A 23,375-nucleotide genomic window follows, 5' to 3' on the forward strand; every position below is an offset into this window, starting at 1 on the left:
CTGACCTTTCCGGTGCTGATGCCTGCCCTGGGTGCTCCCTCGCCCCGCCCCGAAAGCCTGCCAGGCTTAGGGCCTCTTCACCCCTGGTGGCCCCTGCCTGGGTCTCCCTGTCACCGTGGGCAGGGGGCCCGCTGGCCCTGTCTGTGAGTTACTTGGTCTCCGAGCTGTCAGGTCTCTGTAGCAGGGCCTGAGCCACAGGGCCTGCCCACGTGTCCGGGGCCCGACCAGCGTCCTTGCCTTCAGGATAACCTGGTCTTCGTCGTGGGCAAGCTGGACGGGCTGATGGTGGTGGGGGTCCGCAGACACAACGCGGACGACATCGTGGCCACCGCACTGGCCGTGGAGCCCATGAAGTTTGTCTACAGAGGCAGGTGATGCGCTGCGGGTCCCCTTGCCGTGCCTTTAGGTTCCTTCTCTAGCTAACCTTCGAGAGGTCTCCTGCAGTGGAAGGAAAGCCTGGTGATTTGAATACACAAAACCTAAAAATTCCTGTTCATCAGAGGAACTTCACAAAGAACAGGATGACATTTGCAGCGAGGATGCCAGAGTTGGAGTCCTCACCGCACACAGAGCTCATGGTTCCTTAGAGGGTGAGATCCAGACCTCGACCTGGGCACGGAGCACAGTGCGCGTGAGGGCGAGGGCACCTGGGCAGCTGCCGGAGAGCCTCGGGAGTGCGGGCTGTTGTCTCCTGGAATAGAGTCAGTTCGCCTTCTCTGAATGTGTTAGGCAGTCACTTTACAGATTCTCATGTCCATAGAGCACGTAAGGGGGCCCCTGGCCCGGGCCCCGGGCGGCTGGGGCGGGGAGGGGGCACCCTGTCCAGCTTGTCCAGCTCTGAGCTCTCTTTGTCCTGGAGGAGGCAGCCCCTTCTCCTAGTTGGTCCACTCAACCACTGCACTCCTTCACTGTATTCTTCTCAAGGTAGTGCTTTCGTTACTCAAGCTAAGGTGCCTATAAGCCTGGCTGGAGCCGTCCTTTGAATATACCTTAAAGAAACGATCAGGGAATTCTGCCAGTGGTAGGTGAGCATGGTCTGCCGGCCCTTCTCCGGGTCAGGATGACGGCCGCGAATAAGCACTCGGGAGAAACCAGCAGGGCGGGCAGGCCTGGTGGGTGCGTGCAGCCTGGAGCCGGGGCGCACAGGACTCACAGCAGAAACCGGAGACACTGTCAGTGCAAGTGTCCACCGAGCGGACTCCGGGGTAGCCCACGCCTGCTCCTGGGTGCGTTAGGGAGCCTCGCGTGGCCACCGACACCTGATGGCACCTGGAGGTGAAGCCGGCCCAGCGACTAGCGGGGGTGCAGGGTGGTCGCACCGGCGGATGGAGAGGTGGCCTACCTGCGTCCACCAGGGAGGAGCTGTGCACTGGACGCGGTCACGGCGTCCCGACAGGACAGTGTTTAGCAGATGGAGTAAATGTAGGGCAGAGGCGGCTGTAGAGTGAGCTGATAAGCTGGAAAGCCAGATAAAGAAATTTCTCCGGAAGTCAAGAAATAGAAAGTTTAAAAGAAAAATTAAGAGGGAAGCGGAGCAAGAAGGGCTGGCATCCTGAGAGCAGACTCGGTGGGGGATGCGTGTCTGGACCCTGAGGAAGGGGGCCCGTGGGGTGGGCCTCCAGCCAGCATGCGTCAGACTCCCCGGCAGAGGGGCTGGAGCCAGAGGATGACAGTGCAGTAACGTTTTAAGTTTTTCAGAGGAACCTTTTTTTTTTTTTTGCCGTACGCGGGCCTCTCACCGTTGTGGCCTCCTCTCCTGTTGTGGAGCACAGGCTCCGGACGCGCAGGTTCAGCGGCCATGGCTCACGGGCCCAGCCGCTCTGAGGCATGTGGTATCTTCTCGGACCGGGGCACGAGCCCGTGTCCCTTGCATTGGCAGGCGGACTCTCAACCACTGCGCCACCAGGGAAGCCCCAGAGGAGCTTTTAACCTAGATTTTATATTCATCCCAAGATGTCACTTAATTGTGCAGTTGCAGTAAAAGTATTCTTGGGTACGTAAGGTTCAGAAGTTTTGTCACAAAAAGACCATGTTTGTGAAAACACTTTTGGGTGAGGTACTAAGAGAAACAAGATGTGTGAAAGTAAGGAAATGTTAATACTGGGTAAAGTTTGTTGCATTAAAGAGAGTGGGTGCACGTGTGCGTGTGTGTGTGCCTGTGCGTAGAGGCCAAAGGAGCAAGCCAGAGAAGGTAGGTCAGTGAGGGCCCAGAGCTAGCTTGGCAGCCGTGCCAGCAGGATGGGCGTGATGGGGAGACAGATGCTTGTCTCATAAAGAAAAAGAGAATCCACTCAAAGTCCAAAGGAAGAAAAAGGCAGCACAGAGAAGAGGAGAACATGTCGAACTTCTTCGATCAGACGTGAGACAGAAGACCACTGCCGTCAGCCACAGACAGGAGCAGAGTGATGGGTGATGCAAGATTTCACCTGGACGAAGAAATAGATAATTAACAGAACTTCTCGACAGAGGCTTCTGCATAAAGAAGTACATCACATAGATTAACATTGCAATTAAGGAAAACGTTCTTTACAACGTGTGCCTGGTTGTTTGCTGTGCACTGACGTGCTCTCTGTTTTGTGAATCGAAACTTATTTCATCCACATTGGAGGAGCTTCGTGGCTGCTTCCCTTTAAATTCTGTTGGACAACGTCTCCCTCCAGCCCTGCTGCGGCTTCCGTCTGGGCAGGACGGGGCGTCCGCATCCCGGCCCCCCTTGCCGGGCCGTCATCTCTGTCCCTTCCTCCCCCAGGATCGCGGTGTTCTCCGTGACAGTGCTGCACGATGACCGGATCGTGCTGGTGGCAGAGCAGCGGCCCGACGCCTCAGAGGAGGACAGCTTCCAGTGGATGAGCCGTGTGCTACAGGTGGGGTGCGTGTGGGCACTGGCTGAGCGTGGGCTGACCCTCAAGGTGAGGGGTGGCCCCGCGGAGCTGCCATCCACCGGGGTGAGAGATGTAAACTTGCATGCATCGGTGTTTCCACTGCTGTGCTTTGAGAATTTCAAACATGTAGCAAGGTGGAAGCATAGCCCAGTGAACCCTTCGCGCCTGGGCTGGGGCTCCGCGTGCTTCCCACCTCGTGACACCCGTTTGACATGCACGTGCCCTCGGCCTCACCCGCGTGCTGCGCACTGTCCTTCCCTACACGTCCACGTTTACATCCTTAAATAATGAACTAGATTCAACAAATTCTTTTGCGGGGAAGGGAGTAAACTTTGCCTTCAGTAAAGAGCACAAACTAAGTGTCCACTCAGCTTTACTGAATGTAACTTCCATGTAGAAGGAGCCCATTTTCAAGTGTCCAGGTTGATGAGTTTTGACAAATGTACACACCCAGGTAACCACAGGTAAGAGCGCTCCCGTCTAACGGGGAGCCGCTGGCTGCTTTGTGTCGCCGGGGATGAGCCCTGCCCCCTCCCTGGACGTCCGTGCAGACGAATCTCAGTGTGGGCTCCTGGTCTGGCATTCTTTCCCTTGGCATCACGTTTGTGTGGTTCCTCGTGGTGTGTGGATCAGTGGCTCATTCCTTTTTATTGCCAAGTTGTGTTCTTTTGCTTATCTGTTCACACCTTGGTGGACGTTGGGTTGTTAATTTTTGGCTATTGTGAATAAGGCTACTGTGGACAATAGTGTACAAATCTTTGGGTGAATTTCAGTCCTGGCGGCTTTTCAGGGAAGCCCTCTGGTGTCCCGACAGCTCCGGTTGGTTTTGTGGCGTGTGCTCGGCCCCAGCCACCTAAGAAAGGACACTTGTACAGAGCAGACAAAGTCCAGCGTCAGGGAGGCCAGGGAGCTCTGAGCTTCAGAGGATCGGTTTTTCTACTAATATTTACAACGTTTATTTTTAATGAAAATTTTTAATGTTTTGTTATGGAATATTTCTGATATACGAAACATACAAAGGAGAGTGTAACAACCCGTGTGTGTCCATCGCTGCTTCAGCAATGACCGACAGTCAAGGCCCCAGCCGTGCCCCGCCCATCCTCCCCGCTTCTCCCTCGGGAGTGCTTGGAAGCAAATCCCGGACTCACAGATTTTACCTGTAAATTTGAGTATTTCTTTCTTTAAAAAAGAAGTACCAGTATCACATCTTAAAAATTAACAATAAAATTTTTATTCAGGTATAATTGACATGTAACACTGTATTAGTTTCAGGTGTACCACATAATGATTTGATTTTGTATATATAGTGAAAGAGTCACTACGTCTAGTTAATGTCCGTCAACACACAGAGTTACAGAATTTTTTTCTTGTGGTGAGCACTTTTAAGATCTACTCTCTTAGCAACTTTGAAACACACAGCACAGCATTATTAACTACAGTCCCATGCTGTACATGGCATCCCCAGTACTTATCACCTTATAACTGGAAGTTTCTCCCTTTTGATGCCTTCACCCATTTCTCCCACCCCGCCACCCCTCACCTCTGGCAACCACCAATCTGTTCTCTATGTCTATGAGCTCATCTTTTTGTTTTTGTTTTTAGATTCTACATGTAAGAGATCATATGTTTTTGTCTTTCTTCATCTAATTTATTTCACTTAGCATAATACTATGAAGGTCCATCTATGTTGTTGCAAATGGCAAGATTTCGTTGTTTTTTATGGCTGAGTAATATTCCTCTGTGTGTGTGTGTGTGTGTGTGTGTGTGTGTGTGTGTGTGTGTGTGTGTACCACAGTTTCTTTATCCATTCGTCCATTGATGGATGCTTAGGTATGTTGGCTATTGTAAATAATACTACAATGAACAGAGGGGTGCATGTATTTTTTTTAAGTTAGCATTTTGGTATTTTTTTATTCACGTATTTATTTGTTTTTGGCTGCATTGGGTCTTCGTTGCTGCATGCAGGCTTTCTCTAGTTGCAGTGAACAGGGGCTACTCTCTGTTGTGGTGTGTGGGCTTCTCATTGCGGTGGCTTCTCTGGTTGCAGAGCATGGGCTCTAGGCACATGGGCTTCAGTAGTTGTGGCTCTCGGGCTCTAGAGCGCAGGCTCAGTAGTTGTGGCACAGGGGCTTAGTTGCTCTGTGGCCAGTGGGGTCTTCCCGGATCAGGGCTCGAACCTGTGCCCCTGCATTGGCAGGCGGATTCTTAACCACTGCGCCACCAGGGATGTCCAGCATTTTTGGTTTTTTTCCAATAAATACCCAGAAGTGGAATTGGTGGACCATATAGTAGTTCCATTTTTAGTTTTTTGAGGAACCCCCATACTGTTCTCCATAGCGGCAGCACCAGTTTACTTTCCCACCAGCAGTGCACGAGGGCTGCCTTTTCCCCACATCCTCGCCAACACTTGTTGTTTCTTGTCCTTTTGATAATAGCCATTCCAACAGGTGTGAGGTGATATCTCATTGTGGTTTTGATTTGCATTTTCCTGATGATTAGTGATGTTTAGCATCTTTTTATATACCTGTTGGCCATTATATGTCTTCTTTGGAAAAACGTCTATTCAGGTCCTCTGCCCATTTTTTAATTGCATTATTTGATTTTTGTTTTTGTTTTATTTTGCTGTTGATTTGTATGAGTTTCTTATATATTTTGGATCTTAACCCTTATCAGATATATTATTTGCAAATATTTTCTCCCATTCAATAGGTTCCTTTCATTTTGTTGATGGTTTCCTTTGCTGTGCAGAAACCTTTTAGTTTGATGTAGTCCCACTTGTTTATTTTTGCTCTTGTTGCTTTCGCTTTTGGTGTCAAATCCAAAAAAATCATCACCAAGACTGATGTCAAGGAGTTTACCATAGCCTATGTTTTATTCTAGGAGTTTTATGGTTTCAGGTCTTACATTCAAGTCTTTAATCTATTTTGAATTAGTTTTGTGTGTGGTGTCCAGTTTTCCCGACACCATTCATTGAGGGGGCTCTCTTTCCCTGTTGTCTGTCCTTGTCTCCTTTGTTGTAAGTTAACTGACCACATATGTGTGGGATTATTCCTGGGCTCTCTATTCTGTTCCATTGATCTACATGTGTTTTTGTGCCAATACCATACTGTTTTGATTACTATAGCTTTATGATATTTGAAATCACTGAGCGTGATACTTCTAGCTTTGTACTTCTTTCTTAAGATTACTTTGACAATTCAGGGTCTTTTGTGGTTCCGTACAAATGTTAGTGTATTTTCTAGTTCTGTGAAAAATGTCATGGGTATTTTGATATTGCATTAAATCTGAAGATGGCTTTGGGTAGTATGGACATTTCAACAATATTAATTCTTCCAATCCATGAACTCAGAATATCTTTCCATTTATTTGTATCTTTTTCAATTTCTTTTATCAGTGTCTCATAGTTTTAAGTGTACATGTGTCCTTCACCTCCTTGGTTAAATTTATTCCTAGGTATTTTGTTCTTTTGGATGTAATTGTGTATATAATTTTATACATATATATATATATACATATATATAAAATTAAATATTTAGTCACTATTCAAATTTCCTGGGTTATCTAATGTTTAGTATGTGTGTTAAACTCAGGATCAAAATAAGGTAAAAATTGCACTTGGTGGGGCCAGGCTTTTAAGTCTTTTTTAATTTTTTGTCTCACTATGAACTAGTGGATTATAGTTGTTATATTTTTGACAGTGGTCAGTGGGAGCCTCTTCGGACTGGCTCTTGAGCCCTTTAGACACACCTCCTGGGTTCTTTGAGGCCACACCCGGGAACAGGAAGCTCGATTCCTGGGGAGGTGGTCCATTTTGTGTCCTAGACCCGACACTCCTGGGGCCCCGCTGCCTTCTAGGGGAAGTGGAATTTGGGCACTGTCTGGGAACTTGATGTTACTGGCTTTTTTCAGTGGACAGAGTAGGAGGTGATGTCTGCCTGCTTTGCAAGATTACCTGCATCATGGGTTTATGCTGCTAGTTCCAGCTCAAGACCTCAGGGTTTTTTCTTAAGTCACCGATCTTTCTCCACAATGAAAAATTGCCATGGTGATACTTCCAGCAGAAGTACTCATATCCTGAGGCCACTCTGCACACAGCACAGTCTCCAAATAACCGTCTCCACGCTACCTCTCAAGTGTGAAATTTCCGAGCGCAGCTTAAGAGGTTTTTTCAATTCTTTTTGCCCGTGGGACTGGATTAATGAAATTCCTGTGTTTAAAGTCACTATAAATAGATTCTCTCTGGGGCTGGGCTACCAACCTGATTCCACTTTGGTTGAGTTCGTTTTATTTTACTTTCAGTTGTTAGGGATTGCTTTTTTAAATTTTAAGTTTTTTGTGTGTAAAATATACACATGGTTCCAAATTTGAAAGCAAGGTGTATTCAGAGGAGTCCAGCTTCTGCCTGCCTTGCTGTTCACTGCTTCTCCCACAGGAAGTCACTTAACTACTTTTACGGCTTTTTTTTAATGTGAGCAGTTACAGATTTATATTCGATTGTGTACATACACAGAACGTGTGTGTGATAGGAAATGCACACTCGCCTCGCCATGTTTCTCTTCTAGCAAAACGTCCCAGAGGTCACAGTTCCCCGTCTCATGCCCCCCCTTCCAGGCCATCGACAGCATCCACCAGGTGGGCGTGTACTGTCTGGCCCTGGTTCCTGCGAACACCTTGCCCAAGGCCCCTCTAGGAGGGATTCACGTTTCTGAAACCAAACAGCGCTTTCTGGAGGGGATGCTGCACCCGTGTAACGTGTTAATGTGCCCTCACACGTGTGTTACCAACCTTCCCAAGCCTCGCCAGAAGCAGCCAGGTTAGTGTACATCACACAACACGTCTATTCTGTCTTCAGACTTCGGCAGCTACGCTTGTGTTTAACTGGTGCAGCCCTGTTGAACGCTCCATCTCTGGGGTCGGGGCTAAGAGCCAGAGCGAACGGCACACTGGGTCGGTCCCCGCCTCCTGCCCCCCAGGGGAGAGCACAACCCCACGTCCCCAGCATGGGGGTTCCCCCCGCCTGTTAGCACCCACCCCAGGACTGGATTCAGGCCTGGCGTCTGAGCTGTGGAGACTGCTCCCTGGGGGCAGAACTGATGCCCAAGAGCAGCCCTGGAGCTTGGAATCTAAAGCGCCGCTGCGGCCACCATTGTGCCGTGGGGCGCCGGCCACGCCGAGGCCATGGGGCCTGTGGGTGCCGCGCGTGCTGCTACTCGGCTCTGTCATCAGCCACAGTCACCGGGTTGATCTAGGAAGCCCCAACAAACGGTCAACTTCCCTTCCCTGGTTTAACTCTTATGTACAGTTTTTCATTCCTTTGGTTATGTAAATTTTTAGTAAATGCTAACCTTTGTTGATTATTACACACATAAAATACCATTAAATGAAACACAACCAGTAAAACAATGAGATAAATACATTAAGAGTTTAGCTGTGGCTGAGGTCAAATCATATCTCCCCAGGGCATCTGCCATGTGGTGAATGTCTCCATCTGGCTTGTTTGTAAGAGAGAGATTCTGTTTGTCACTTAGCATAACCCTTGTAGCTGGTTTCCCGAACACCTGTGTCATAGTGAAGAATTAAATGCCTGCCTGTTCAAATAAAAAGTTGTGTGATGATTACCTCTCAGACGTCACCCACCTCTCACTCGCAATCCCCCCTCGTTTTCTAGAGGTTGGGCCAGCCTCCATGGTTGTTGGGAACCTGGTCGCTGGGAAGAGAATCGCTCAGGCCTCGGGGAGGGAGCTGTCTCACCTGGAGGACAGTGACCAGGCGAGGAAGGTAAGGGTGGGTGGCTGGGGGGAGGAGGGGCCTCCCTGGTGGGTGGGAAGCCGCCAGCACTGAGCGCCCCCCGTGCGCCCCGCAGCTCCTGTTCCTGCCCGACGTGCTGCGCTGGCGGGCCAGCACCACGCCCGAGCACCTGCTCTTCCTGCTGCTCAGCGCCAAGGTGAGGCCGCCCACGCCTGCGGGCCACGCGCTGCCCGCCTAGGAGGGGGGCTGAGGTCTGTTTCCCAGCTGTGGCACTCAGGCTCAAGGCCTCACGTTTGGAGAACAGCAAGCCTTGGCACCCAGGCCCCGGCTGGCCTGCCTCTCTCTGTGGGAGCCTCAGCTTCCACACAAGCCACACAGTTACCTTTCTGTGGCTTTTATATGTAACAGGAAAATTCTCATTACCTTGTCTTTTGATTATGAATAGTATGCATGTAAGTACTCCTAAGTGAACTAAAAGGAGATGTTTATTTTGTAAAGATTAGGAATTTAGACCTTCTACATTTGTTGATAGCTTTAACATGACAAATACTGCTTACTGCCCTGATCCTGGGTACCTTTCAGCGGGCGTTACATGATACCAGGGGCTTCTAGGGTGTAAAGGAGAAACTGTAAGTTGTGGGCCAGTAGACAAACTATGAAAACATGAAAAATAACAATGAAAACCCTGCATGACTCTCTGTCAGGCGCTCCCGGGCCAGTGAGGACGCTTGTGCTCTGACGTCTTAGAAACACTGGCCTTGGGACTTCCCTGGTGGTCCAGTGGTTAAGACTCTGCACTCCCAATGCAGGGGGCCCAGGTTCAGTCCCTGGCTGGGGAACTCAGATCGTGCATGCCGCATGGTGCAGCCAAAAAACAACAGAAAGAGAAACACCAGCCTGGCTTTCAGTCCTGCTCATTACTGGCCACTGCTCCTTCATTCAAAAATATTGATTGCTGCCTGCTACATACACAGTGTTAAAGAAGATAGAAAAGGCCCCTGTTCGCCAGACAGTGAATTAAGTCTTCCTGTGGCTGATGGAACTCTAAAGCCAATAAGTAACAGTTGACCAAGATAAAGTCAGCTCATGGCGAGAAGCTGAAAATCAGTGCAGCCGGGGCTGTGAGGCGGCGAGGCCGGGGCTGTGAGGCAGCGAGGCCGGGGCTGTGAGGCGGCGAGGCCGGGGCACTGGGCTGACCCCAGGCGTGAGCCGTGAGGGGTGTGATGGGGCCCGTGATTCCGAGCGACTCCTCTGGATTGTAAGAGGGCAAGGGTGGGAGCAGCGGGCCAGGGGGCCGTGGTCCAGGCGAGAGATGGCCATTCAGAGAAGAGGACGTGGGGATGTAGACGCGTGTGAGGGGGGGTCAGAGGCAGGCCCGCGGGATCGAGGGTGGCCTGCGTGGGGGCTGAGCGCCTGTGCAGATGGAGCACTTCCCAGGGAGGAGGGGGCTGTGGGTGGGCCTGTCCAGAGACACCACCAGGAGCACAGTCAGCCCAGAAGACCCCATGATCGTCTTTAAAGCTCAGAGCTCAGGAGGAACCAACAGAAGACCACCTGGCCTTCTCCAGGTGCATTCCAAAAACTTGTAAGTTTTTGCACTTCTTTTGGCTTGTCAACCTTCTGAGGTTTGAATTGTCCTTAGGTCTCCAAGGATATGCCGGCTTTCGACCCGGGAGGAGGCCTGTGCCTAGCAGGTGGTGTCCCTGGCACGAGGTGGCCCCTAGCCTTGGGGACTGGGGGGGCTCTGGGCCTTTGGGCTCCCGGTGCGTGCCTGGCATGGCGCTCTGTACCTCGGCTTGGGTGTGAGGAGAGTCTGACCAGCTGTGCAAAGCCCCCGGACCTGCGTGGTGCGGTCTCGGCCAAGGAGCAGTGAGGGATTTGGACGCTGCGCTGTGCTGTCCTGGAGGCCGGTGGTGGTTAGGCCGAGTGGCGCCGTACTTCTCCTGAGAAGGACCGAGAGAGCTGTGAGGCCTGACTCGGGTCGGCAAGGGGAGGGAGGGTCAGCTCGGAGCTGGTCCCTGGCCCAGCTCTCCTCCGCAGAGACCCAGGTGCGGGGCGCCCCGCCAGCCACTCGTCCGCCTAGGCTCCCTGAAAGAGCAGCCTGCGGCGACCCAGGCCCCGGGACCTGGTGGTTGGGGTGCCTGAACATGCATCAGGATTCAGTTTAGGGGCCTGTATTTACTGTTTCTCATTTGCTGAGTGTTTATATTCAAGATAAGGGTTGCTTTTAGGGAGGGAGAGGATGGAATTGGGGGGTGTATGTAGAGTGGTGATGATTTATTTTATAAAAGAGACATTGAAACAACGTGGCAAAATACTAGGTAATGAAAAACTGGATATTTATTACATTATTCTTTATACTACTGTTATATTTAAAATATTTTATCATAATGGCCAAAAGGGTTTTCTTCAGTCGCCAAGTCTTTGACCGTGGTGGACGACCAGCCTCTGAGAAGACTGCAGACGGGTCTGGAGTGGCACCTGTCCTGGTTCCTGACCACAGGGGCTCAGACACGAGCTGTGCGCGGAGTGTTCATGGGTCGTCCCCTGCCCCCCGCTCAGCAGTGCCCACGATTGCTTTCCTAGGGCACAGTCACCAGCACCACCACCTGCATCCAGCTGCACAAAAAGGCCGAGAGAGTGGCCGCTGCTCTGATGGAGAAGGCCAGGCTGACCACCGGGGCCCACGTGGCCCTGGTCTACCCCCCAGGTGAGGACCTGCCGGCCTGCCCTCTGCCCGTGCCCACCCGGCGCTCCCGTCACGCGTGCCTCCACCCCTGTGAGCACTTGTGTGTAATTGTGAGTCCACTCTTGCCTGTCTTAGTGCAGCCTTTCCTTTCTGTTTGCTTTCTTCATCTGGCTGTTCTTCCCGCATCTCTCCCCTCTGTTTTATTACTAGAAAGCAAACACCCTTGTAACCACCAACCAGGTCGAGAAATGGATCTTTGCTTTTCCCGTCCCAACCACCTCCTCCATTCTCCAACAGTAGCCTCTGTCCTGACCTCTGTGGTCACCATTTCTTCCATTTCTCCATAGTTTGATCACCCAGATGAGCGTCCTAGTCATCACAGTTTAGTCTGCCGATTTTCTTTAAATCTGATATATTTTTAAGTCTCCTTTAACCTGCAGGCTGCCCTCTGTCCATCTCTTCTGTGGCCCTGGAGCGTCTCCGCCGTCTGGAGTGGCTCCGTGTATGCCGCCGGGTGGGCGGCTGCTCCTGGGCTCCCACAGGGAACCCCGGGTCAGACTCCCTCGCAAGACCCTAAGGCTGTTTCTTTCTTTTGCAGAATTAGCACGCTAGCAGCCATTGACATTCTCTGTCCCGCGTTCATTAACGCTTTAAGGGTCACTAAATAGTGGTGTTCTGTCCTTTCTTTTTCACTTATCAGCCGTAAACTATAAACAGACACTTGCCCTCATTAGTATCTGGTCACCCAGTGGTAGAATTCGGCTGTGAAAGGTAGAGTAAGTGTTGCTTCTTTCCTTCTATCAATGAAATGAGTTCTGTTTCTTGTCGCAGCCTAGTGGGAGCTTGCTCCCACGTCCTCGGGTGTGACCTCCCGTCCTAATGCCTCCTGCTGTCTGCTGGGACCAGGTGCCCCGGCCAGTTCTCCGTGGAGCCTGGTGTTCACAGCACCAGTTTGGGCCAGGGGCTCGTCCCTCCTGGGCTGGCCGCTGGCCGTTGGCCCTTTCCTTGAACAGAGCTCTGATTTAAAATGAGTATAATAATTATATCTTGGAGACAGGCAGTGCCTCATGAGCTCATACTGCTGCACCTGATCAGATTCAGGGTTACAGGCTTTTACTGAACCCTTCTTGACGTTCCGTCTGCTTTACGCCTGTGTCTCCCTTCTTCCCTACTGAGAATCCTGATTCTCCAGGATGGGAGTCGATAGAATTCAAATATCCCAAGATCACTCACTTGCTTTATCCTGTGTCATAAGCAGCATCTCCAAAATAACGGTAGTAATACGTGACCACCTGTGTGATTTTTGAAAGCAGCTTAAATATTTTCACACGTGCTTTCTCCACCCGTTTTCCCTGTAGCTGTGCTCTCTGTGTCACCGGGGCGGGTGGGGCTGGGGGCCTGCAAAGCCGGCCTCTCCTCACCCTCCGTCCCAGTGACTGCATTCAGTCTCTTTCTGCCACGCTGGTTCTCTAATTGGTTTCTCAGGAAGGTTCATTGGAACAGTATCCCCTGAGTTCTTGCTTGTTGGTAACAGTCTGTACACTTCGTAATGAAAGTTGTTTTTGCTAGATAAAAAAATCCCTGACTCACATTTTCTTTTCTTGAGCCTCTCAAATATGTGTCCATTTTCTCCTGGCCTTAAGCATCAAGTCTGACGATAATCTAATTTTCTTCCTCTTATGAGTCACTGGCCTTTTTGCTCTAGGTGCCAAAAGGACATTTTTTTCCCTTCTTAAAGTCCGGCATATGGTTGTAACATTGATTATTACAGGGCGGCATTCTCTTACCTAAGGTATCTTTGGAAGGCAGCTACGCTCACCACTATACCATCAATGCCGTACAATGTATAAGGTATCTTTAAATAAGAAGATGCAAATCTTTTTTTTTTTTTTAATTTCAAGGAAGTTTTCTAGAACCGTAGTCTTTTCTCTGTCCCTTCCCTTGCTTTGATTTTCTTCGCATCTCCTGACTGCTCCCGTGGCCCACGTGTTAGGTCTTCTCTGTCATTTTCCCCAGGAGTGTCTCCGTTTTGTTTCCAGTCTTGTCCTCTTCGTGGTTTCTGTGTCCATTGTCTTGTTTGCTCTTGGGCTCCTTCTAGTTCCATCTTCGTTTCTGAAATGATTTTTTTATAATTTCTACTTCTTTCCTCATTTCTTTTTTCTAGTTCTGATTTTGGTTATTCTTTCATATCTTGCATCATTTTCTTAATGCATTTTAGCACATGTTAAAATGGGCTGCAGTTCTTATCTGCTGACCTTGTCTGGACAGATGACGATCTGCCCCTGATTCTTTTCCTTGTACCTTGGGTGGGACTTGGCCCCCGGGCCATCCGCACGGACCCCCCCACCCCTCCCGTCTCCTTCTGCGCCCCGCACCCTGAGCCCCGAGCCCCACTCCGTGGGCCTCTCTGTGTTGGGCTGGATTGCTGGCCCCAAACCCTCATGGCTGCTCACTGGCGCTGGTGAGTGGGTGAACGGTTTCCATCCCTCGCCCTGCTCTCTGATCAGACCCACAGTTGTGGGAACAAGATGCCTGCGCCTCCCCAGTCGGGATGTCTGGGCCTCCTGGGGCTCCCAGCCCTCCCGGCTCCCTCCGGTGCCACCTGGCTCCTGTGGAATCCCCTCACTCTGCCCAGTGTGGCCCCTATAGCTCGTCTCACCCGCTCGGCGCCCGCTCTGCCTCTCCTGCCTTGTCTTGGGGTCCTGGTTCTGGGAGTTTGCTGCTTGGCTGTTAGGGGATGCTCTTCTCCTGCGTCTGGTGCACGGGTGGTGGCACTCGGAAGACCTTTCCCTTTCCCTTTCCTGGGCGGCCTGGGCCTTCGCTGGAACAGGAATCACAGGTTTCTCTGGCGTGGCAGGTGCTTCCCCAGGGTTGTAGGTGATTTTCTTTTTTCCCCCCTTTATAAGTCTGTTGTTGTTTTGCCTGGAAGCTTGTTGGTTCTAGTTCAGGAATTTTACTGGGAAACGCCTGGGTCTAGGTCCTCTCTCACTTTCCTGCCCACTTAATCTTCATCTCAGGAAACTGTTCTTTTTCGTTACTGCCTTTTCTCCCTCTTTTTCATGCTTCTGGAACTCCTGACTCAGGTTTTGGGTACCGTCTCTTTTCAGTGTGTCTGGCAGGACACGACTTGTGCTGGGCACTTTCTCTCTGCTTGTGAGATCTGGGGGCCTCTTCCCAGGGCGCTGCCGTGGAGGGCTCCCTGCCCGGCAGCCAGGGCGAGCTGGCGGCCCGGCCTGTTTCTGGACGTGGACGCGTGGCGGCTCGGACACCTCGGGCTCCCACTGGCGTTACAGTTACGCTGCTCTTTCCGGTCCCGGGAACGTGCGGTCATTTCTCTCCAGGACTGATTGCAGCTCCCACTCTTCTCGTCTCCCTGGCCTCAGTGTGAGGCAGACATCTCCCCGGCCGAGATGAGGCCAGGGACACAGCCGCTCGGGACCCCCGGCCATCACTGTCCACACCCGGCAGAGAGCCTGGGAGGACCACGGCCATGCAGGGGCTCCGGGCTGCAGCTGCAGGCGTGCAGCGTGAGGACATGCTGGGGGTGAGGGTTGCTGAAGTAACAGGAGAATAGGAGAAAAGACGGAAGGAGGCCCAACGCCTCTCTCTCTTTGGGGCATGTTTGACACTGTTTATAAAAAATTTTTAGTGAATAAAGGAAAATGCTTGTTGAAGTCCTGAATTTACAACCTTACCAGCAGGTGGAGAGTATAATGAATAGCTGGAGGGCAGATCCCACCCTGCTTGAAGTTTTGCAGATGCACACCGGTGTGTGTGTGCACGTGTGTGTGTGTGTGCGCGTGCGCACGTGTTGTGCATTCCCTGATTTACTGTGAGGGGCCAGGACTTTCTCCTTACAGGGGTGTGTGGCCCTGGGGTGACTCTCTGGGAGCTGCAGGTGGGGTGCGGGCAGGGACAGGGCTGCCCCGCATGTTCGCCTGGTGATGCCAGGACAAGAGGAGATGCACACGCAGGGGCGGCAGGAGCTGCATGAGCTCGTGGAAGTGAGTTGCTGATGGTGCTTTCGTGTGTTCAGTTTGGTGATACCTTTGTGGCGCGTTGGGCAGAGTGGCCCTGCTGGGTGTGAGGATGCTCACACGCGTGTCGACCTGCCTGCTGGCTCTGTCTCCTGGGTGGTCCCTGGTGGGTGGGCTCAGGCCCGTAAAGATGACCGTGCTGAGTACCCCTGGCCCTGATGGAGCATCGTGAACTTGTAATCTGGTGAAACCCGTGAGCTGGGTTAAACGTTGTGTATTTATTTTGACCCTGGAATCAAAACAGCCTGAGACTGGTGTCTGGTAGCCAGATGTTGTCAGGCAGTGCCTTGTGTGATTTGAGGACAACATCTGGAGGAGTCTCCAGGGTGTGGGACTCAGGTGTCCTCAAGTCGGACTGAGTTCAAGAGGGGAAGATGGGTTTTAAGTGTGGTACAGTTCCCCCCGAACTTGAAACACATGAAAGAGTTGAAGGAGCAGCCAGTGGTCCCACGTTGTGGCGCGGGGTTGAGAGCGGGGCAGGGACATCCTGGCCCATCCCCAGGGGTGTGGGCCTCCCTGGAGAAGCGGCCAGGGCCCCCATGTCAGGGCGCAGATGCACGCGAGAGGTGCAGGGCTTCCGGGGTGGGCAGCTCGCCCACTTGCCCTCCATGGCCTCCTCTGGGCCGTGACTGCGCCACCCCCCCGCCCTCCTGGCCTCCCTGTGTCTGGGCGGGGGGTGACCTGCAGCGGGGTAGCTCTCTGTCCCTCCGTAACAGCGCTGTTCAGTGCACACCGTTAGTGTGGAGGAGGGTGGTTTTATTCAAGCACAGCAGGTGAGGCCCCTGGTCTTTCTCGTGGATCCATGGCCCTGGACGTGGAGAGCAGCCTTTGACCCGCTGACGCCCTCTGACCATGTGTCTCCCCAGGGGTGGACCTCATTGCCGCCTTCTACGGCTGCCTGTACTGTGGCTGCGTGCCCGTCACTGTGCGGCCCCCGCACCCCCAGAACCTCGCCACCACACTTCCCACCGTCAAGATGATTGTGGAGGTAGGCAGGCACCACGGCCGGCAGGGCGGACCTGACCGTGGGCCCGTGTGCAGTTCACTCCCAGGCGCCGAGTCTCACTTGTGCCTTCAACCCCTGTGCCCTGCAGGTCAGCAAGTCTGCGTGCGTACTCACGACGCAGGCCATCACGCGGCTGCTCAGGTCCAAAGAAGCACTGGCCGCCGTGGACGTCAGGACCTGGCCGACCATTCTAGATACAGGTGCGCGTCCTCGCTGCATTGGTGTGCTCGCTGGCCCCGCCAGGATCAGCCCCCTTTCCTTCCTTTGTTGTAGGGATTGCGTTGTCGCCACGTAAACATAAAGGTTGGCTAAGAGCAGCTTAGCAGCTTCAGTAAATGGTGAGAGGCTACTAACAGGAGGCTCGCCGGCTGGGTGCCTGACAGCCTATGTCCACCAGCTCGAGCCTAGAGCCGGACGCGCAGAACGGAGGGCGGCTGGTGGGGAGCAGAGGTCCTTCCAAGGCCCGGCGCCTGTGGACGAGCTCCCCTTGCTGCCTTTCATGCCCACGCAGCGGTTGGCAGTTGCGGGGACATAGACGGTGCCCACAGCACACACACACCCGTCCTGGGTCCCCATCATGGGTGTGTGCTCCCGCGCCCCAGGAAATGCTTGTGGGCCCCCTCTGCCTTGGCCTGTTGGGTCAACCATCAAGACACCCCAAACCAGCAGCACCCTCCAGGCTCCATCGGTAACTCGAGGCGCACGGCCACATGGGTGCCAGCCGGCAAGCAGAGAGGGGTCCCTCCTTCCCCATCGCACCTGGTGGGTATAGGTGCCTGTCCTTGCCCACCAGGGCACTGCCCACGAGAGGAAGTCAGGGACCGTGTTGTCAGTGGCCACCTGCCTGATACCAGCAACAGGCACGGGGAGCTGGTCCAGGGCGGCTGGCTGGGCTCCGAGGAGTCCCCTCACCTCACCCGCTCCCTGCCCTCGCCTCGCCTGTGCCCACCTGTGCGTGGTCAGTGCTGTGCCCATCTCATGGTCCTGAAGGAATGCGATGAAGCACCCAGAGCCCTGGGGGTCCATCCTTAGCACTTACTGTGCACAGAGATGGTAATCCTGGCTCCATCACAGGCTCTGGGACCCTGGCCAAGTCCCCGCTCCTCTGAGCTTTCCTGTGGGGCTCTCTCGGCCCATCTCCAGCCCTCTGTGTCCACCTTGTCCCCTGTCCCCATCCCCACATGCTCGGCGTGGTTGCGAGGGTCCGTTCCACGTGACCTTCCCTGCGTGCACACGCGGCCTGCTCTCCCGCAGCCTGACTTCTGCTCTGAGCTCCCCAGCTCCCCAGGTGCGTCCTGTCTCCTCTCTCCCCACGAGAACCTGAGCTAGCATCCACGCCACCCATGTCTCCTGACCGACAGATGACATACCCAAGAAGAAGGTGGCCAGCATCTTCAGGCCCCCGTCCCCAGACGTGCTCGCATACTTGGACTTCAGCGTGTCGACCACGGGGATCCTGGCAGGTGTGAAGGTGGGTCCTCTGGCTGGAGCTCCCCTCCACTCTGGCCCCTGACACAGTGGGCGGGCAAAGGGCAGAAGGGTGTTGGCTGCAGGTCTGTGCAGGCCCTTCCTCCTCCCAGAGCTTAAAGCAGCAGTTTTGCTCCTTAAAGTTTGTGTTAAATACCAATATACCCCAGGATTAGGTTAGCCTGAGAGTGATGCGTATTTTAGTGTTTTATGGTAACGTCTAAACTTTCTGATTCATGACTATCTGGCCTCGAGGACCAGGCGACTTGGATGAGTCTGTCACATTAGCAGGCACCAAACGCTCCACTAAAGGTCTCTATTACCCTGAACTTTCGCCTAGAAGATTCCTAGTGTGCCGTACCTGGGTACTGATTGGTGTATGTGGGATTGGGGCCAGCCACCCTTTCGGGAAGTGAAGGTGTCCGGCTGCTGTGGGCAGCAGGCACTGCCGTCAGCCCTCCCTCTTCCCTCACATCACTGAGCAGAGCTTTCCTTTCACCCCTTAAGATGTCGCACGCAGCCACCAGCGCCCTGTGCCGCTCCATCAAGCTGCAGTGTGAGCTGTACCCCTCCAGGCAGATCGCCATCTGCCTCGACCCCTACTGTGGCCTCGGCTTTGCCCTGTGGTGTCTGTGCAGGTGAGTGTGCAGATAGAATGTGCAGGTGAGTGGAGGGTGAGTGTGCAGGTGAGCGGAGGGTGGGTGTGCGGGGGAGTGGAGCTGAGTGTGCAGGGGAATGGAGGGTGAGTGTGCAGGTAGAACCCCCCCACTCCTTACCCCGCCTCCAGCTGAATTGCTTCTTCAGACGCCCCCTTTCTAAGGTACATTTTTGACGCCCACCAAGCAGAGGATACATGTGTGAGTGGGTTGGTTTGTGTGGGTGTTTGGTGGGTTGGTGTTCGGGTCTGAAATTGAGTAAAAGAGTAAAAATGCCTTCTTATTAAGTGCACACTCTCCGTTACTACTAATTCCATCCAGAACAGGGAAGTAGGAACCCATCTTTGTAAGCAGAACCCCGTCCCTGCCGGCTGGCCCATCCCTGACAGCGACCCTGGATCCTTGAGTGCTGGTGGCGGGACCTGCGCCCCCAAGTTTTCTACTGAAAGCCCCACTCGGCCAGAGCAGAAAGGGTGGGCTCTGCCGGGAAGGGCAGTGTCCTTGAGGGGAGAGGCGCCCACACACGTGCTGACCCGCCCCTGTCGCTGTCGCAGTGTCTACTCGGGACACCAGTCGGTGCTGGTGCCCCCGCCGGAGCTGGAGACCAACGTGTCCCTGTGGCTGTGGGCTGTCAGCCAGTACAAGGCCCGTGTCACCTTCTGCTCCTACTCGGTGATGGAGATGTGCGCCCGGGGCCTGGGCGCACAGACAGCGGTGCTCAGGGTGCGTGCCGTCCGGGCCTGGAGAGAGCCCCGGACCTCTCCCAGCAGCCGAAAACCCTCCCGGGGCGCCCCGCCCCCTGCTGTGAGCTCCCCACTCCGACACACACCCATGGTGCACTTCCTGGGAGGAGAGGGGGGTGGACGCAGGGCAGGGTGGGCCCGACCCCGGGTCGCCGAGGCCTCAGGGGCCGGAGCTGAGAGGGCGGAGCGGGGGAGACAGAACCGAGGAGGCGGGGCTCGAGCAGCTTGGCCTTTACGCTCAGACCCGGCGGTGTGCGCCCACTCCTCCCACAGATGAAGGGCGTGAACCTGTCGTGCGTGCGCACCTGCATGGTGGTGGCCGAGGAGCGGCCCAGGATCGCGCTCACACAGTCCTTCTCCAAGCTGTTCAGGGACCTGGGTCTGCCTGCACGCGCTGTGAGCACCACGTTTGGCTGCAGGGTCAACGTGGCCATCTGCCTCCAGGTAGGCGGCAGGGTTTCCCGCTGGGCGCCACGTGCACACGCTGCGCTTCTCCGTCGGCCTTGGGTACTTTCTGGTCCTCCCAGCCTTTGATGTTGCGTTTTCCAAATAGCACGTTAGATTTGAGAGCTGAGCATTTTACTTTAAAAGATATTCTGTTCTTGATGAACAAAGACTTATTTGAAAAAATCAAAATGTTTTTGACCAGTGACTATTATCTGGAAGAATTTCTAAGTTGGACATGGTATGCAATTAATATTCTAAAGCAAGAATAACCTAATTGTTTTTAAGACATCTATAGCAATTTTAAATGGAAACACTAACGAGTGTGATAGTTTATATTGCCCAGAGTTCCTTTTTGGTACATTAAGATATTTTACTTATTAAAAGGAAACGAAGTTTCAGAACAGCTCACTCCAGTGCAGCGCTGTTTACTGCTGCTGAATGCAGGGGACTCTGCCTGTTCTCCAGATTCCTACTAGTACCTCAGTCCCACTTCTTTCTAAACCACGTTGCATGCCTCACGCACCCACGTTCAGGAGTTGTTGGGAGGAAAGGCCTCAGGGGAACCACAGTTCCTCATCCCCAAGCCCGTACTGGCCGGTGCCTGCCGGACACAGGGAGGGTCTCGACTGCAGAGGCGGGCATCCTGTCGTCCTGGTGTTCCTGCGACAGCCTCTCCACAATGGAGACGGCTGACCATCTCGCTTGGACCCTTGCTGAGTGGCAGGAGGAGCGGGGTGGTCCCTCGTGAGGTCCTCCCATTGTAGACAGTGCGACTGCACCTCGGCTGCTGGCGCAGGGTCGGTGGCTGTCAGCGCAGCCCTTCTGTCTGCTCAGCATCTGGCAGCCCGGCCCCTCCTTTCTGGAAACGCGATGGCATCTGTGTTGCTTATCAGCACGTGGGCAGCAGAAGTCTTGCTGGGACGTTCTTGGTTTGCACTTTGAGATGCAGTGACGCACTTTGCTCTCTCTCAGCTGTGTTTCTCACGTGCCTGTGCTCTCTGTGTTTCCTGTGGCTTCTCCTCCCTGTCTCCCTCTGCTGGCCTCCTTTGTCCGCCCAACTGGCTGGGAAAGCTGGCTGAGCAGGTACGACCTTGACCTCGCCCTCGAGGTGCCTCTGTGCTTCCCATGAGTTCACGTGGCCTCTCATGAACTCCAGACAAATAACGTGTTTCTTCTGCTCACAGTGGACGTTATTTGACATATTACAAAAGCTCCTTTGTAACTGAATTTAAGACAGAAAGTATTTTCAGAAGCATTTAACCTTCATTTTAATCAATTGCCTCTGGAGGAAGGGCTGTGTTTAGTCTCAATGAAAAAATTTCCATTTTCATTCCAGGGCAGACATAGGTCGCTTTGGGATCTTCAGAGAATGATGCTGGGGCAGAGTGTCCGTGTAACTTGATGTTCCTTATCTAATGAAAAGGAACGTGCTGTCCTGTAATCAGGGCCAACGTCAGCTGTCAGATGAGAGGAGAGAGAGTGAGGACGTCATTCTGGCAAATCCCTGGTGGGGCTTCGCTGTGCTCAGTCCTCAGGAGAATTAGGTCGGAGCGAGCATGGCTCAGTGGAAATGCCTCAAAACCCATAGCAGTGTTTTCTTAGAGACCAGCGGGAATAGAGCTATCAGGACTGAAATGTGAAACTGTTTGACTTGACATCTTCCTTCAGTGTTACTGGAGGTTTCCCTCGATGGTACCAAGCCTTGTAGATGTTTGCAGGAAGGCAGACTCTTGCTGGGAGCAGAGCAGCTGCCCTCCCGGCCCCACCCCACCCCCAGGGCCGGAGGAGCTGTCCCCCAGCTGCACCCGTGTGGAGGCGATGCCCCTGGAAACCACGGTGTGAGGCCCGAGTGGACGTACCTCTGCTGCTCCCCTTGCAGGGCACGGCCGGCCCGGACCCCACGACCGTCTACGTGGACATGAGGGCACTGCGCCATGACAGGTAACAGCACCCAGGCCCCCGGGCAGCCTGGGCCTCCCCTGCATCCCTGTCCTCCCTTGATCAGTCATTCCCACGACCAGGAAGGGAATGACCTTCCAAGAGTGACCGAGCATTCGACACGTGGCTTTTTATGGGGTAGAAAACAAGTAAGCCCATCGTTGGGCAGGACAGAGGCATCATGTCAGCAGACATGTCCCGGGGGCCACGGTGTGTACCTGCGGGTCGGGGTCCCTCCCATCTTTGGAGCCGGATCCCAGTTCTGGATCCTCAAATGCAGCTTGAGGTAAACCATGGTGGAGCTTCCCGGGGGGCGAGGCCAGCTGGCCAGGGGCCCCCCGAGGACATAGAGCCAGCTCCTGCCCTGAGCAGTGCTTGGTGCACCACGCACCCGAAGTCACTGCTCCAGGGTCACAGCAAGGTCCTGATCAAAAGGCTAAAGGCTGGCTGTTGTCAACGGACTGGCTGTCGCAGTGATAATCGATTTCTGACTACCTTGTGAGTTGCCTTTTTAGAGATTGTTGTCTGTGTAGTAAATTTTATTCTGAAATTTTTCCCTTGTTAATTTTTAGGGTACGTTTGGTGGAACGGGGTTCTCCGCACAGTCTGCCATTGACAGAGTCTGGAAAGGTAGTGCAGGGGACTGGGCCTCCACGCTTGCATCGTCCCTGGGAGGTGCTCGCCATGAGCACAGACCCCTGTGGTCGGGCTGGGCTGGGCTGACGTAGAGGCCTCTCCTCGCTGCAATCACACACACACACACACACACACACACACCCCCCACACACACACCCCACACACACACACCACACACACCACACACACACCACACACCACACACCACACACACACCGCACACACACACCACACACCACACACACACCACACACACACACCACACACACACCACACACACCACACACCACACACCACACACACACCACACACACACACACACACACACCCCACACACACACCACACACACACACCACACACACCACACACCACACACACACCACACCCACACACCACACACACACCACACACCACACACACACCACACACACACACCACACACACATACACACACACACACACACACACACACTTGCTAAGTCTTTATGTCTACATCTGAGCTCCAGTTCCCAAAAGGGAGGACCTCAGGTGCAGAGATCTAGAAGGAACTACACTGCTGGGTCTTGAGGCCACGGGGCGCCTGTTGCCTTCATGGCGGCCCTGGAGCAGCGCACTGGGGCCTGGAAGAACTCAGCCCGTGGTCCAGGTGACAGCCAGGAAGTGGTCCCCACCACAGTGGCAGTTTACCATGAAAGCAGTCCAGGCCTGGTGCAATCTCAGGGGCCCAGAGTGGGCTCAGGTGGTGGGGCTGTGAGACCACCTGAGGGCACCCAGGGAAAAACTTTGAGCCACCGTGAGGGACCAGCAGACGTAGAGCCAGGAGAACAGGAGTTCTCAGAAGCAGGAGAGGTTCAGAGGAAGGAAGAAGGCCCCCAGGAACCGTCAGACAATGTGATGGTGGGGGGAAGGCCTGCGCCCCGGCCCCGGCCTTGGGCCTCCCTCTGCAGCTGCACAACCAGAGGAGGGCTCGGCACAGCCCCTGCTCTGCTCGCACTTGCCCGAGCGCACGCCACAGCTGTCCCCAGGGAGATGGGGAGGTGCCCGCGGGCAGCAGCGCAGGACGAGCCCGCGGTGAATGTGAGGGAGGAGCAGGCGGGGGCTGTGCACCAGCAGGGGCCGCCCCAG

General features: G+C 53.8%; 1 protein-coding gene across 23 annotated transcripts in view; it reads left to right on the forward strand.

Annotated features, from left to right (window-relative positions):
• Window positions 1-23,375, forward strand: part of DIP2A (disco interacting protein 2 homolog A) — a 92,014-nt gene that overhangs the window by 61,999 nt on the left and 6,640 nt on the right. For 11 of the 23 annotated variants that reach the window (XM_067739772.1, XM_067739761.1, XM_067739765.1 and 8 more), the window contains 14 exons: window positions 244-371; window positions 2,750-2,864; window positions 7,494-7,695; window positions 8,551-8,660; window positions 8,746-8,826; window positions 11,217-11,340; window positions 16,223-16,344; window positions 16,451-16,562; window positions 17,724-17,833; window positions 18,337-18,467; window positions 19,040-19,208; window positions 19,502-19,672; window positions 21,555-21,616; window positions 22,186-22,243. In XM_067739772.1, the coding sequence (XP_067595873.1) occupies window positions 244-371; window positions 2,750-2,864; window positions 7,494-7,695; window positions 8,551-8,660; window positions 8,746-8,826; window positions 11,217-11,340; window positions 16,223-16,344; window positions 16,451-16,562; window positions 17,724-17,833; window positions 18,337-18,467; window positions 19,040-19,208; window positions 19,502-19,672; window positions 21,555-21,616; window positions 22,186-22,243 (1,695 nt within the window). Of the gene's footprint in view, window positions 1-243; window positions 679-2,749; window positions 2,870-7,493; window positions 7,696-8,550; window positions 8,661-8,745; window positions 8,827-11,216; window positions 11,341-16,222; window positions 16,345-16,450; window positions 16,563-17,723; window positions 17,834-18,336; window positions 18,516-18,583; window positions 18,959-19,039; window positions 19,209-19,501; window positions 19,673-21,554; window positions 21,617-22,185; window positions 22,244-23,375 lie in introns of those variants that run through there. The other 12 variants (XR_010943905.1, XR_010943907.1, XR_010943906.1 and 9 more) reach the window with 12 other exon arrangements.

Source organism: Pseudorca crassidens, chromosome 5, assembly GCF_039906515.1.
Source record: "Pseudorca crassidens isolate mPseCra1 chromosome 5, mPseCra1.hap1, whole genome shotgun sequence".
In the NCBI taxonomy this organism is placed as follows: domain Eukaryota; kingdom Metazoa; phylum Chordata; class Mammalia; order Artiodactyla; family Delphinidae; genus Pseudorca; species Pseudorca crassidens.